We start from the raw sequence: 13914 nt of genomic DNA, 5'->3' as shown, positions 1-13914 counted from the left end.
AAGAGGGAGAAGAAGAAGAGGGAGAGAAGAAGAAGAGGAAGAAGAAGAAGAAGGAGAAGAAGAAGAAGAAGAAGAAGAAGAGGGAGAAGAAGGAGAAGAAGAAGAGGGAGAAGAAGAAGAAGAAGAAGATGAAGAAGAAGAAGAAGAAGAAGAAGAAGTAGAAGTAGAAGATGATTTGTTCACATGAGGGGTTCTAAATTGTTTCAGAATCAGAATCTGTGGGTTCTACTTTTTTTGCAGATCTTCAGTCAGTCCCACACATACAGTAGTGGCCAAAATTATAAGAACACTTGAGAGATCTGAAAATACTGACCTTTTTTTATTTTTTTGCCTCCAAACATTTTATTCATAATGTTCATGAATCGTGCAGATGGTCGCTCTGAGCTCTAACTCCTCCTGTTTTTATCCACTTTTAACTTGAATATTTACTTCATGAGCAGGACAGGCCTCGTACATCCAACAGAATCTGTGTCCCAGGACTCTTCTGTCATCATCAGTTTAACCACAGTCTGACCTGACAACCATCACACAAGGAGTTCAGCTGCTGCTGGGAAGGAACGTCCAACTGTCTAACTTTTCTGTTAATACAGTATTACCAACAATATTAACCACTGTGATAATGTGAAAAACAGACATATTCCAAAACACAACAACATCTCACATTTACAAAATGAGAACTTTTGCCGACTGTAACACCACACATGTGGTTTACAGATTGGAGTGTACATGTGGCTGTTTCTACGTCGGACAAACAAAGATCGACTGGTGGAGCATAAAAACACCATCCATATGAGAAATGCTGATTATACTGTGGCATCCCACTGTACGGAGGTGGGACATGGAAACGCCAACACACTGGAAGTGGTTGTTCTGGAAGTTGTAGAATAGGACTTCAGAGGAGGGGACCGTGTAAAAAGAGTATGTAAAAAACGGGAGACTTTCTGGATTATAGAACTGCAAACACCAAAACATCCAGGCCTCAGTGGAGACGTGGACCTCTTTCCTTTTTGTAAAGTGATATTTCATAAGGGGTGTTTTATTATGTGGGACTGATAATGAATTAGCATGAAAACATGAATTAACCAAGATTTTAAAGTATACTGTATTTGAACATGTGGCACTAATAATAAGACCGAACTTTAGAAGTGGGAGTTGTTTTTTTTTCTCTCTTTCTCCCCCCTCACACCTCCCTCCTCCAGTTGATTAAAGTGGTTGTGTGAAGGTGTGGATCTCACTGCTGAAAAAAGCCCTGATGAAGACCAGAGTTCGTAACGCGTTGGCTGTATTTTAATGATTGCCATGGAGAAATAAAGGCATTTTATTTTTACACAAATCCTACAGTGTGCCTTGGAATATATATTTTTTTAAATCTTACATGTTAATGTGGATTACAATATTACTGTTTGTTTTAATTTCTTGTTCCTTCCTGTGTGTCAAACCTGGGCCCGTATTCCTAAAGATTCTTAGTGCAAAGAGTTGCTCCAAAAAGTTGTCCAAATTCTAAGAAAATTCTTAGAATCATGATGTTTTCTTAGAATTTCCCCTAAAAATGAAGAGTAGATCCTAGTAAAAATAAAAGCTATTCCTAAAGAGTCCTAGCCCTTAAGAGAGCTCCTAAGGTGAGATCTGTTCAGAGCAGGGAAGAGGACTTTTAAGGGGCTTAGGAGCTCCTTAAGCAGAGGACAAAATGGCCGACGGAAGAGGCAGGAGGGATATTCTGCAAACAGTCGATGACAGTGAATTAATTAAACACTACAGATTGCACTGTAAAAAAAAAACATAACAAACAAAAAAAAAAAAAACAGTAAAATAAATTGTGTTATTCCAGCAGCAGGGGTGCCGAAAAAATACTGTTAAATAACAGAAAATAACCATCTCATAAAAATACAGTAATTTTCCATAATTAAAATACAGCTTTTTGCCCTAACTTTGCATGGGATTTTGCATATTTTTTTGACTTTTTAATGTTTAATAAAGAATATTTACATGTATTAAAACAATCAAATTACCTATAAATATATGTATAAATAATTTTCAATGAGACTAAGTTGTACAATCCACTGATAAAAACTGTATTTGGACAGTTTCTCAGTGCTTATACATGTTATACATTCACAAAAATACATTTATTCAACATTTTTGTTGTGAAACCTCCTGTAATTACACAAGATATTTGTCAATTAACAAACAAGTCTTGTTAAACTTACAGAACAAATACTTCTTTTACGGTTAATTATCAGTAATTTTATCTAATTTTTTTTTCACAGTATTAAACTTTAAATGAAGTTTAATCTCAAGAATAGAAAATAAATATTTGTGAAATTATGATACATTTGCAAATGTATTTTAACTGTATTTGTCTGTGGAAAAAAAAAATCTTTTAAAAAATGGAAATTTTATGGTTATTCACAGTTACAGTTTTTTTTGTGTGGTTTTACATTTGACATGTAAAATCACAGTCTATTTTTTTTTTATCATTTCATAGATATTTTCCTGTGTCTTAAAAATACAGGAAAAATCTGTAAAATAAACAGAAAAATTCTGTTAAATTACAGATTTTTTTTTTACAGTGTGCCAATTAATATGAGCAAATAAATAGAACTATCACTCTGTGAATCCTGTGCCAGTGGGCCTGAGTTTTTTCACACATTTGTCGGATAATTTTAAAGTATAGCTTACTGTTCATTGAACAGATTTTCTTTTATGTGAAATATTATTTACAATTACACAGTCTTCATAAGATCAGATTCTATGATTAAGTTTATCGATTTGAGGGTCCATCCCTTGGCCATTATCACCAAAAGTATAGTTTTTTCTAGCTTTTAGGATCAACCAATCACAGCTTTTGAAATGATGACTCATACCTAGCAACGGGGTCAACCACACCTCCTCACTAAGATAGGAGTTTCTGTCCATTCCTTGCTCAGAGTTTTCTGAGAGTGTTCTGGAATCACTCCTGAGCTAAGACTCCTTGCTAGGAGTTTTGAGGTAAAGTTAGGAGCTCTGTGAGAGGATTCTCAGAATCTTTAGGAATACAGGCCCTGCTTTCTTTCATGGTGTGTGCTGCTGACCTCTTGGCCAGGTCACCTTTGTAAAAGAGATCTTGATTTCAATGGGACTTAAATAAAGGTCTAATAAATAAATAAAATAATAAATGTGATTGTGCGACATTGACAGTAAAATAGGCTTAGTTTGGTTTTTTTAGACAGAAAATGACCTAAATCTCCTAATGATGGCTTTAGTTTATAGAGCACAATGGTGACTTTGTAGATATTTCATTTGTTTTATGAGTATTTTAATGGCCAATTAAAAAAACAAAACAACAACAAAAAAAGAAAACAGATGAAACCTCTAAAAAGCTCTAATAGTTTTTGTCACTGCTGTTTGTCAGATACAGTGTCAGTAAAAACAACTCTTCACACATCATAACCACTAAATGATTGTTTTAAGTTTCAGCTCATACAAATGTATCTCACAGCTTCTGTCATATCATATCAATGTTTTTTTATGTATTTATTTAATATTTTCTTTATTTGAATTTAATTCATAGTGGTGACTGGTAAAAATCACCAGACATTCATTTTGAAACTCTCCGAGGTTTTCTTGTTCAACTAAAGCTTCACATTAAGGTTGGACAAAACATGCAGACAGAGAAGTTCTGCAGGACTTTGGTCCAGGAGGACAAATCCAGTGGAGCTTCATTTCCTCCATTTGCAGCTTGATTTTTTTTTTTTTTTTTTTTTTTTTTCATTGTTTGGGTGGTGTAAGTGAAGATGGTGGGTGATTCCATCCAGATATTCTGAAATGAAACCCAGTTAAAAAGGGGCAGAACCCAGACATGATGGTGGGTGCTGTTGGGTCCTACAGAAACAACCACAGGTACAAGACACAGTGGCAGGAACATGTGACACTGATTCTAATCATAGTTGATGGGCTTTGAAATGTTGGTTAGCTCAGTTTATTTTGAGCACATAAAATCATTAAATAACAAAGAACAATATTAGACGGACAAACCAAATTTTCGGTGTTTGAAAAGGAGTGGGAAGAAATATAACTTATAGACCCCCACCCCCTTTTTACAAACTAATAATTAGATAAATTCCACTTCCTTTGCTTAATACATAGGTTTATTCTTTACTAGGCTCAATGTTCATACCTCTAAGAAAATTAGTAAATATAAGCTGCAGATTGCAAACACATAATAAAAATGCTAGTGCTGTCAATGTTTCTTTAACATGTTCACCTGAGTCAAAATTCTGACATAGAGAAACAAAGGGAATCAGTGTGTCCCAGTAAAGCTCCTTTATAAACATTTAACATGGATTTTAGAAAAACTGTCATTTACAGGCAAGAAAGAAGGGTCTAATATCATAAATTCAAGAAACAGCCAGTGTCATATACATCATTTTTCAGTCCTTCATATACATATATGTACATATACAGGGTGGAGAAGCAAAATTTACAGTATTTTGAGGCAGGGATTGAAAGACAGTGTATGACCAATTAGTTTATTGAAAGTCATGAGAATTTAAATTTTCAAATCATATTTTACTGCATTTCTAACGGTCTTGTTGTCTACCTCAAGTTCAATTGCCATTTTTCTCATGGATTTGGTTGGATCCTTTAGGATTTTAGATTTGAGAGCTTTAATAAAAGCTTTGGTACGTTTATTGTCGCTTCCTCCACTTCCAGACTTTCTCGTAATAGTTTTGCTCATAGTCATTCTCTTCTTTCCATTATAAACAGTCTTTATGGACACTCCAACTATTTTTGAAATCTCCTTTGGTGTGACGAGTGCATTCAGCAAATCACACACTCCTTGACGTTTGCTTTCCTGATTACTCATATGGGCAAAAGTTTCTGAAAAGGTATGGATAATAGTGTTAGGTATGATTATGACATCAGTATACGTTTGGTTTCAAAACAATTGACGTAGTGCCTGCGGAGAAAAAACAACTAAATGTTCATTGTAAATTTTGCTTCCCCACCCTGTACAGTGTGTGTGTGTGTGTGTGTGTGTGTGTGTGTGTGTTTATATGTGCATTAATGTACATTTGGATTTAAAAAACATCAGATGTAAATATGCTGGATTATAGCTAAAATGCTAAATTGCATCTGTAGTTCCTCAGCAGGTAACAAAACAAAAAAACAAACAAAAACATTAAAATGTCAGTAATCAAAAATGATCACTAGACTGGTTTGCTTTCAGCTACTGTATAAGTAGAGTTTTGAAGGTGAGATATATCATCACCTTCCTAAAATAATTGCCTGATTCATTTTTTTCAGATTTTCCAGGAAACAGAAAAAACGTAACTAGAAATTAAGAATTTGATGACTCAGACAAAAACCTAAAAAAGGAAAGTGTGGAATACAAAGCCTCAGGGCTGTTACAAACCGATTGCACGTAATGTATTTATTGTATTTTAACTGTATTTTAAATTGTATTTCAAACTGTATTTTAAATGTCTTGCACTGTAAAGTACTTTGAGACTCCCTGTGTATAAAAAGTGCTCTATAAATAAAATGGACTTACTTTACTTACTTATCCCCTTATTGTGAGTGACAGACACCAGGAACTGATGGAACTGAAGTCCTTAATACGACCCTGATCTGTGACAAATACACAGAGTGACGACCCACCACACTGACACGGCTGAAACTGTAAATGCAGGAGATAGTTGGAGTTTTTAAAGTTAATATTGAAGTCATGCCTCTGTGTTGTAGTGTTGACCTTTTACCAGCAGGTGGAGACACAGGAGTATGAGGACCACAGTGAAGGCCTGAAGCAGCTTCAACCAAAATGTCTGTGGATGAATTCATTTTCACATATTTGATTACTGCAAAAACTGCATCTGTCATTAATTATGTGATGAAGCCTCAGATTCATCTGTTGTCTCCCTTTATAAAGCCACTGAAAATAACTGCACTTCCTGCAGAAACTACAGTAACAAACTGTGGCAACGCTGACGTTTCAGTCACATGACCCAGACCAGCACTTTAATCCCACTATTTCACCTACCTGTAAGCGCTCATATAATCAAACCTTTATTTAACCCTTAAACTCCAACAACTGTTTTTGGGGCAACTTCCAAATACAGTTTTCAGTGTATTTAACCTTTCCTAGTAATATTATCTTCTGTTCTTTTTGGTGCATTTTTAGTGAAGATCAGGTAAAAATTCATCGCATATTTAAAGGTTTTTGTATCAAAATAGAGAAAACGGAAGAAAAAGTGACTTTTTCAGCAAAGTGTATCAATAACTGAACATAAAAATTAGTGTGTAAATGACGTTTATTTATCTAACTCCACTGGTTTTACTGGTAAATGAATAGATGAAGGTGACAGTGTTTCCATGTTCATTATGGAGCCTCTGAACGTCCAAACAGGTCATATCTGATAAGGCTGAAAAGCTGAAGACCTGCAATTTATTTGAATTATTGACATGTGACCCATGGGGAACCACAGGTAGTAGATGTGGTAGTTTTCATGAGGGGAGAGCAGACTTTTGGGAAAAGATGGGAGTCTATATTTTATTAGTTGTGACATAAAAAGTGTTTGGTGAGTCATTCTTTAAAATGTAAACGACAATTAATCTACAGTATTAACACCCAGGTGCGTCTGTATAGTGAAACTGTGAGGTACACAGGAAGTGCACGGACGGGGTGGGGGGTGAATAATTTGTAAGACTGGCGTAGTGGTGGTGGTGGGGTGGGGGTTGGGGGGAGTTCTCTGTAAGTACCAGGGTGTACCTTACCTCTCTCTCTCTCTCTCTCTCTCAAATGTCACTCAGTACACTCAGGCCATATGGCTGTAGGCGCCAATGTTAATACGATATGTCGGAACTGTGTCAGTAAATGCATCGTTCCTGTTTTTAACTTTATTTCCCATCATGCAACATGGTACTGTACTTTTGGTCAACATTTCCTGTCATGCAGCAGGTCCCGCCCCATTCTACAGTCCGTCGCCAGGGCTACTTGCACGGAGTGAAGCTGGTATATGCGACGTTCATGTTTTGAACTTCATTTCCCATCATGCAGCGTGGTATTGTGCTTCTGTGATTGTTTTCCAAAATGACTGATATCTCTAAAAAATATTGGTCCTGTCAACTTGCTGATATTTAATGTGGAGATGGGACTGTTCCTCAACTGTAGGTACCACACTGGCCTGGTAAAAACAGCTCAATCTGTCAGAATTGTGCTGACACACACACACACACACACACACACACGCTCTGAGACCTTTGACTGTAAATGATTCCTCTGGGTTTGACTGATAGTATTTGATGGTCAAATTATTATTTCATAGATCAAACTGAGAAAAAATGAACAGAAAGAAGCAACGACAGATTAGAAAATATTTATTTATAAAAAATATTGTCCTTATTTTATTAAGTCTCGTGGGTTTTTCAAGAAAAAACTCAATTAACATGTTACACAAATCTGTTAGTGCTGTTACAAAATCATGGAAAAGTTCCCTCTGTGAACGTGAAAATACATTTGTGTTAAAAAAAAAACCAAAACAGTTCAATAAGAATGATTAATATGACTGTGAGCAGATGAACTCAAACTGCTTTAACAATCATTTCTTTACGGCGCCCTGTGTACATGTGACTTCAGACAAACAAGCGCAGAGACAGAGAGGACGAATGTCACCCAGATGAGTCCTCCCACCAGGGGTGTTGCAGTTTATGGTTGGCGCCTTTAACCGCTCAAATACGATGACCCACTGGGAGCGACGGTAAAGGCACAAAAAACTGCCGAGCCTGTTTCTGACATAACATACACACGTGTGATGACGACATTCTCAACATAACTGGAGTCAAGTCATGAAAAGGATCAGTGCAGTTCAAAAACAACACAAACATGACACTCAAGTAGAAACACTAACATGATTCACAATGAAATCTGTTAAGGTTCAATAAAATAGAATTAAAAAAACCTCACAAAAGTCTGTGTCCAGTCAGGATCATGTGAGAGCAGAAACACAATAAAACCAGGACTTTTGATCACAGTGAAACTCAGTAATTAAAAAAAACAGAAAAACAGCTAATTTATTCAAAATGAGCAGTTTTCATTATAATTAATACGACTACAATGACTTTGAGGAAAAACCTAATGGGATTCACTGTGAGGTTCAGTTTATGAACATAACTAACACCTTGGATCATGTTTAATCAATCACCTAATATGTTGATTAGTCATTAATAAAGGCCTCATATGTTCTAAGTACATGGATTTTCATCTAGATTTTCTGCTATTCTTTTCAGGAAGGAAAGTCCAACCCAAACTCATTAATGACTCAGAACCAGGGATGAGATCATGGTTTCTGGTTCTGTCTAATCATAGGAATCATACACTTCAGATCAATACCTTTTATTCATGCTGGTGTGTTTACCCGACACTTTCATCACGAAACAACGATGTCAAACTGGTAACGCTGCTACATTGCTGAAAACTAGCAGCACTAAATCAATCACTCATACTTTTCAACAGAGAAATCTGATCAGGATTCAAAGGAACTGATAAGGACTTGAATTATATTTTGTTTTCATGTATATGTAGAAGTTTTTCATGTTTTTTGTCAGTCTGTTCTATTTCTAAGGACTAAAGTAGGATTAGTTTGTTTATTTTGTTGCATATTCGAAATAAACTGAACTCAGACCAGCGGGAAGATTCAACAGTGACACTGGTTTTAAGTGACTTGTATTAATTCACATTCAGACTGATAATGCATCTTAAACAATGGACACTATATGGACAAATGTATTGGGACACTTGTCAGTCATCAATAACTATCATGATAAATGTCAAATCAGAATGTTTTGTACATTTAATATCTGATTTTTTTTTTCCTGAGAGCTAAAGAAATTAGATGTTACTTGTGGTTTAAAATTATTAATTTTTGGTCAGAATCTGACATATATTCCAGAAATAAAACATTTAAAACAATTAGAATTTTTAATCCTGAAAAGCCTAGAACTATTTTTACTAGATCAAAACCACTAAGGTTTGTGCAAATGTGTCTTTTAAAACTCCATTAATCAAAGTGCTTTGGTCTATCCTCAGAGGCGTGGACTGGATTGTACAGACCAGCGGGAGTTTGAAGTAGCTGTTAAACAAGTTCAAGTATAATCCAGTGTTTTTTTCCCTTTCCTCTCTTCTACTGTTTATGGTCTGTAATGATTAGTCAGACCAAACAAGTCAACAACGTCTTGAGTGAGTCTTATCAAAACCATCTGGTGTGTCATTTCCTGGTCTTATGACCCTATCAAGAACTTCCTTAAGATGTTCTAATTATAAAAATTAAAAAAAACGTTCATTAACAGTGAAATACTTGAAGTAAAATAGTATCCAAAATCCAAAGTCTAATCACGACAGAAGCGGTGGTGTGTGTAGAATGCTTAGGTAAGCGTGGTCTCACACCATGAGGGTCTTGGTGCTTACAAACCTCCCGGACCTGGGTTTGGAGCCGATGCTGGACATCTTCCTGCTGGCGCTGCTCCTCAGGGATCCCCTCTTTAACCTCAGACTGCTGGGTACACTCTCCGAAAGCGTCTTTCCTTGGGGCTTCTCCTCCAGTGTTAACGCCACCTCTTCGTGCTTGTGGTTGTCGAGGTTCTGGCAGACGCAGGAGCGCTCCGGGGCCTCCTGGTTGGAACAAAACCATTTGGCAGAGCTGTAGAAAAGCTCCGCTAAGCTGGAAAGGGCTGCGATCAGTCCTACGATGAAGTAAAAACAGAGGAAGACTGTCTTCTCTGCAGGGCGTGAGGTGAAGCAGTCGACGGTGTAGGGGCAAGGGAAGCGACTGCAGGGGAACTGGGCCTCCACCTTGAACCCGTAGAGCAACCACTGGCCCACCAGGAACCCTACCTCCGCCACCAAACGGAAGGCCACGTTGATGACGTAGAGCCTCCGAATGTGAAGTTCTTCTCTGTACACCTGGCTGCTGCTGTGGCTGGATTTGGAGCGACTGTCCTTCTTGTTGTGGTGGTGCATGGCGTACATGAGGAACAGCATGGACGGCGTGGCGATGAGGACGATGTGAAACACCCAGAACCTGTACTGGGAGATGGGGAAGGCCATGTCGTAACACACCTGTTTGCATCCCGGCTGGAGGGTGTTACAGGCGAACTCCTCCTGTTCATCCTCAAACAGGTCACTGGCCACAGTTCCCAGGATCAGGATCCTAAAGACGAGCATGAGCAAGAGCCAGAAACGCCCAAGCATCGGCGAGTGAGCCTGGAGGTTATCGAAGAGTCCGCCGAGGAAGCCCCACTCACCCATGATGGCAGCAGTATAGGAAGGTCCACTGGAGAATGTGGGGATGTACTCAGCACTGTGTCCCTCAGAGCAAATACTGACTCTGGGTCTTAAAAGAAACTAAAAAGTATGTGATAACCTTCGAATCATGGCTCAAAGTGAAACTCAACAGACCAATCAGAAGGTTGTCCTGGGGTTTATGTCCTTTAAGAGGGTATAGGGTTCACAGTCCAACAGCCTGAAATAAAAATGAAACCTGATTACACCACAGGAAATCACAGCAAACTGACACAATGAAGAAAAATCAAACACTGTCAGACCTAGAAATAAAGAAAACCCCTAATGCACGGACGGGAAACTCATTTAGTTCAGAGGCCTGAATAAAAGAATTGCAAACCCCCCCCCACATCAATTCCAAATCTAGTTTAACCCTTTCATGCATGCATTATGAGAACCTAACCAAGATGTTTTTCCTAAGTGTTTTTATTCCTCTTTGGCCATGAAAAAAAACTATGCGATTGAACATTTTGTTATGAACCTATTTTTCATGGAGTTGCAAAAATGTCCACCCAGCTGGACACCACACGTTTAATTTTTGAAGCAAATAAACATGTATTTACTGGCATACCGTGTGAAAACTATGAACGATTTTTTTTTTTTTAAATGCTGCTAATCTGATGTTTTCAGAGGTCACATTTTAACATACACTAACACTAGTTATTAATCACTTTATGGAGATAATACGCAAAAAAACAACAACTTTTAGCTTAAAAAAAACCCCTGTTAAATACAGTCTAATAATAATAACAAGCAATTAATTTACACTAAAACATGTGAGTGAAGATGAGGTTTATCAAGAACAGTAAAGTTACAGTAACGGCATGAACGTCAGTGTATGGGATGATCCACTGTGTTGGCTGATATGAAACTAAAACAATAAAATCCATGAATATACAAAAGAACAGCTGTAGAATAACTGTCCACTGTAGTGACCACTATGCATGAAAGGGTTAAATACGGATATATGAATATATTACTATATAGGACAATATAGAATATTATATGTATTTATATTATGTATGTGTTTTTGTTTTTTTAGTTTTTATTAATATCTGTTATTAATATGTGGTAGGATAATTTGTAAATGGGTATAATTATATTAGTGTATATAGGAATAAGGATGTGTGATATTGTTATATCATTATTGTTATTATTATTATTATATTGATATTCATATAAAATTATAATTGCTATATAGTGATCATAAGGAACAGAGATCAGGGGTAGGAGTATATAAGTTTTTACTTCTTCCTACTCCTTTTTGAGCATGTATAATTTCATTTCATTTATTTTATTGTTATTATTCTTTTTTTCCCCTCTTTTATATGCTTCTGAACCTTTTATGTACCAGTACTGATATTTTGTTGGTTGATTTTTGTTTTGATTTCACTGTCTACATGTTCGAAATAAAGATTTCAATCAATCAATCAATAAAAAATTTTCTTTGTTTTAGCACAAAAAACTAAAATTACATTATGAACGTCTTTACATTTACAAACTATCCTTTCACCAAAAAATGTGAATCACCTGAACTTCCACGAAAAACATGAAATTTCTTAAAAATAAGTGAAATTTTAACAGTATTATGCCTCAGTTTATCATTTGATCAAAAGTACTATATTGTTAAAATATATTATTATAAAAAGACGGCAGAGTAAGAAATAAAGGAACATGCATGATAAATAAGATATGCCTCTCATGTGTTTCCTGGTAAAAAAAAAAAAAAAAAAGGGTCTATCAGTCACTTCTGTGTAGAGGAGGTTATAAAAATAAATAAATAAGTGAACCCCTGTTCCTTTTACAACTCCACCTTCATAATAACCCATTTGAGGATTCTGTCCCCGGTTTCAGCTCCTGCTGTTTGGCGATTTTGGATCTGATTCACCTACGCTACAGCAGGGTGGAGTATGCTAACATTAAGAGATTTTCAGTCCCTTCCCCCAAAAATAGGAATGTCCAGGTTAAATGGTTGATGAAAATCATGCTGTTTATCAGGAAAAAACAAAACAAAACAAAAAAAAAAACAAAAAAAACAGCCTCCTTTTCCAACTGGGTTATGCAAAGGAGGAAGGACCTGCCCCTGTCCCTCTGTGTGGTGGACTGTGGTAAAAAGCAGCTCAAGACGTTATTTAGGAAAACTTTTGGTTGATGAATTTATCCTTTCTATTTATTTTATGAAATTATTCTTATGTTGTTTTATTGCACCCATTTTATGTACAGGATTTTGTGAGTTTTATCTGTGAAAAGCGCTTCATAAATAAACTTTTCTTACTGAGGAATAGCTTATCTGTATTAAATCTGAAACTCAAGTTATGTAATCTGCAGGAATGAAGGAAGGAAGAACTATTCTACTTGCAAAAGTTAGTGTCTTCAGCTCCCAAAGGATTAGAAAGTGTAATAAAAAGGAGAGTAAATAAATATGTTTGTATACCAACATTTGAATCTCTTTCAGGCTTTAAAATAAAAAAAGGCTTATATTTTAGCTAAAACCTTGAAAAACTGTTAACTAAAGGTTGGAACAAACGAACAGAAATGTAGTCTTTGTTGTATTTTAACCTCAACTTCTTTGGAAATAAAGTTTATAAAGTTAAATGTTAATGCATATCCAATGATAGTTTGACCGTGTTAATCTGACACGTCCCCTGATGCTCCAGACTCTTAAACTCCATTTTAAGGTTCGGACCGTTGCCACCTGCATGCTGCCGCTTGTTCAGGTGTACTTTCAGGTTGAACTAGCCTTACCTGCCAAACAGATCAAGCATTGTAGTCAAATGACAGTGAGATAAACTAAAGCGCCTCATCTACTTCAGGACCAGCACGTGTATAAAGTCAGATCTTTGCAGCCAGTTTCAGTATTAAAATCAGATCCTCAGGTTGTCTCCTACCTTAGACATGTCCTCTGATGAAGTGAAGAACAGCTGGGGTTAAAATCCTGTGCTCTGAAAGCCTTTTATCCATCCTCTTCTCCTCTTACTCTCTCTTCAAACGGCATGTGAGTGAGTTTAGCTTCAGTTTTACGAATCAAGAGGGCGGCAGCGGTTTAGGAAATTCCTGTTACGTCCTAATCTGTGCCCATCAAGGGTCCCAGACACGACTCCTGTTTACCCAAAAGCCGGTCTTGATGAGCATTTCAAAGAGCTTCCTAAATGGCAGGAAGGATCCATTTTGCAGCTGAATCACCACTTTTCCTGGTTACAATGAAAAGCATGAGAAGAGTAGGAATGCATGGAAAGGATCAGGTATTTATTTGTCCCATAAGAAAGACTAGGCAGTGAAAACCCAAACATACTGAGGGTAAAGGTCAATTTCTTTATAGCACAGAGATTTTGATTGCCTCCATGTACTTCTATAACCTTGAATTCTTCCAGTATTAGATAAGAAAATGTCTTTGCTGTCATGTTTTCATCTAAATACTCCATATCAGTGCTTAAATTAATAAAAACCAAGACTTGAATTGTCTACATTCACAGAGGCGAAAATAACACATTACTTACCCATTCAGATCTTCAAACTACCTGACAATGCATTCAGTCTGTGTAGTATCTGATGCTCCTCCCATAAATATGCACTTTCATTACTTGAGAAACTTGCTCAGA

At 36.6% G+C, this 13914-nt stretch overlaps 1 protein-coding gene across 2 annotated transcripts; it reads right to left on the bottom strand.

Annotated features, from left to right (window-relative positions):
• Positions 1-8263: 8263 nt before the first annotated feature.
• Positions 8264-13830, bottom strand: LOC115439303 (gap junction delta-3 protein-like). Of its 2 annotated transcripts, XM_030163128.1 has the most exons (3): positions 13813-13830; positions 13204-13506; positions 8264-10496 (listed from the first exon to the last, which is right to left on the bottom strand). In XM_030163128.1, the coding sequence occupies exon 3, from the start codon at positions 10280-10282 to the stop codon at positions 9416-9418; it is 867 nt and encodes a 288-aa protein (XP_030018988.1). In that variant the 5' UTR covers positions 10283-10496; positions 13204-13506; positions 13813-13830; the 3' UTR covers positions 8264-9415. The 2 variants fall into 2 exon arrangements, with proteins under 2 accessions (XP_030018988.1, XP_030018987.1); XM_030163127.1 differs by lacking the exon at positions 13813-13830 and having other exon boundaries at positions 13204-13714.
• Between the last annotated feature and the right edge of the window lie 84 nt (positions 13831-13914).

The sequence above is a fragment of the Sphaeramia orbicularis genome, chromosome 19 (genome assembly GCF_902148855.1).
Source record: "Sphaeramia orbicularis chromosome 19, fSphaOr1.1, whole genome shotgun sequence".
In the NCBI taxonomy this organism is placed as follows: Eukaryota; Metazoa; Chordata; class Actinopteri; order Kurtiformes; family Apogonidae; genus Sphaeramia; species Sphaeramia orbicularis.
This window is presented reverse-complemented; position numbering and strand designations above follow the sequence as displayed.